We start from the raw sequence: 1168 nt of genomic DNA, 5'->3' as shown, positions 1-1168 counted from the left end.
TACTCTTTTACCAACGAATAGTGGGATTGACCGTCACATTATAACGCCCCCACGGCTGAAAGGGCGAGCATGTTTGGTGGTATGCGGATTCGAACCCGCGACCCTCAGATTGTGAGTCGAGCGCCTTATCCACCTGGCCATGCCGGGCACAGCGGTGTATGACTAGCAGTTCAAACATAGAAACGAATAGCTCTTGGGTAGCTTTGCTTGAAAGGTCTAATAATCAATTATGTTGATAATTCGCCAAAATTAACTAGATTTCTTTTATCTATTTTCAAACAGAAAGCTGCACAATGTGCTCTCTGTGTTGTGCTCACCAGAGGGATCAAACCCAGAAATGTAGCGTTATAAGTCCTTAAGCTTACCGTTGAGCCACCGGTGGACTAAATAGTTGTAAATAGTTTTGCTAAATTAAAACAACTGTGAAAAATAAGTTAACAGTTATATAAAAAAAAATATAATAGATCAAGCCTATTCAATCGCCGTTTCGTAGTAAATGTTCTACAGTCATCATGATAATGTATTTTAAATTAATAATTGTTTTTTCGTTTTTACTGTTGTTGTTGTTGGACTAGTTCTGTAGATTAATAAGTAAATCTAAAATTCTCTATTTTCAGTGGCGTATGGTGTAAACACAGGATTCGGAAAATTTGCCACTAAGATCATTAGTGACGATAAGCTTGTGTAAGTTTTTTATTGTTAGTATTAGAATTTCAAATGGCCTGAAATTGAGTTAACTGATAAATTTAAATTTAGTAGTTAAGTAAAAGCCGATATATAGTCAGTTTGTAATATTTGCCGACAAGATTGATACACAGTTTTCTTTCTTAACACAAACAATACAACTTACAATAAGAATTATTACAGACAATGATTTATAAACAAAAGTTTCACAAACTTACAAACAATATAAAGTCTTTCTTTCTAGTCTGGAACTTCTTCGACATCTTATAGATGGTTCACGATGAGCGCGTTAATTACGAGTTGATGTAAGTACGATTCACTTAACGGGAAGCTACCTAGCTTTGTCCTTAACTGATCACACGCCGATTTTTTCACCGGTGACGTTAGGTAATGTTTTCGTAAAAATACTAATGTCCGATGAGAAGTTAAGTAATTTGTAATATTCGAACTTTATAAAGGTTTCTGGTCAAATATCTGAAGGTTT

At 34.9% G+C, this 1168-nt stretch overlaps 1 protein-coding gene across 1 annotated transcript in view; it reads left to right on the top strand.

The window, feature by feature from the left end:
- Positions 1–1168, top strand: part of LOC106478726 (histidine ammonia-lyase-like) — a gene marked incomplete at its 3' end in the record, with an annotated part of 33435 nt that overhangs the window by 14115 nt on the left and 18152 nt on the right. The window contains exon 6 of the mRNA XM_013939287.2: positions 618–684. Within this exon, the coding sequence (XP_013794741.1) occupies positions 618–684 (67 nt within the window). The remainder of the gene's footprint in view (positions 1–617; positions 685–1168) is intronic.

This window comes from Limulus polyphemus, unplaced genomic scaffold, assembly GCF_000517525.1.
Source record: "Limulus polyphemus unplaced genomic scaffold, Limulus_polyphemus-2.1.2 Scaffold245, whole genome shotgun sequence".
NCBI lineage: Eukaryota > Metazoa > Arthropoda > Merostomata > Xiphosura > Limulidae > Limulus > Limulus polyphemus.
This window is presented reverse-complemented; position numbering and strand designations above follow the sequence as displayed.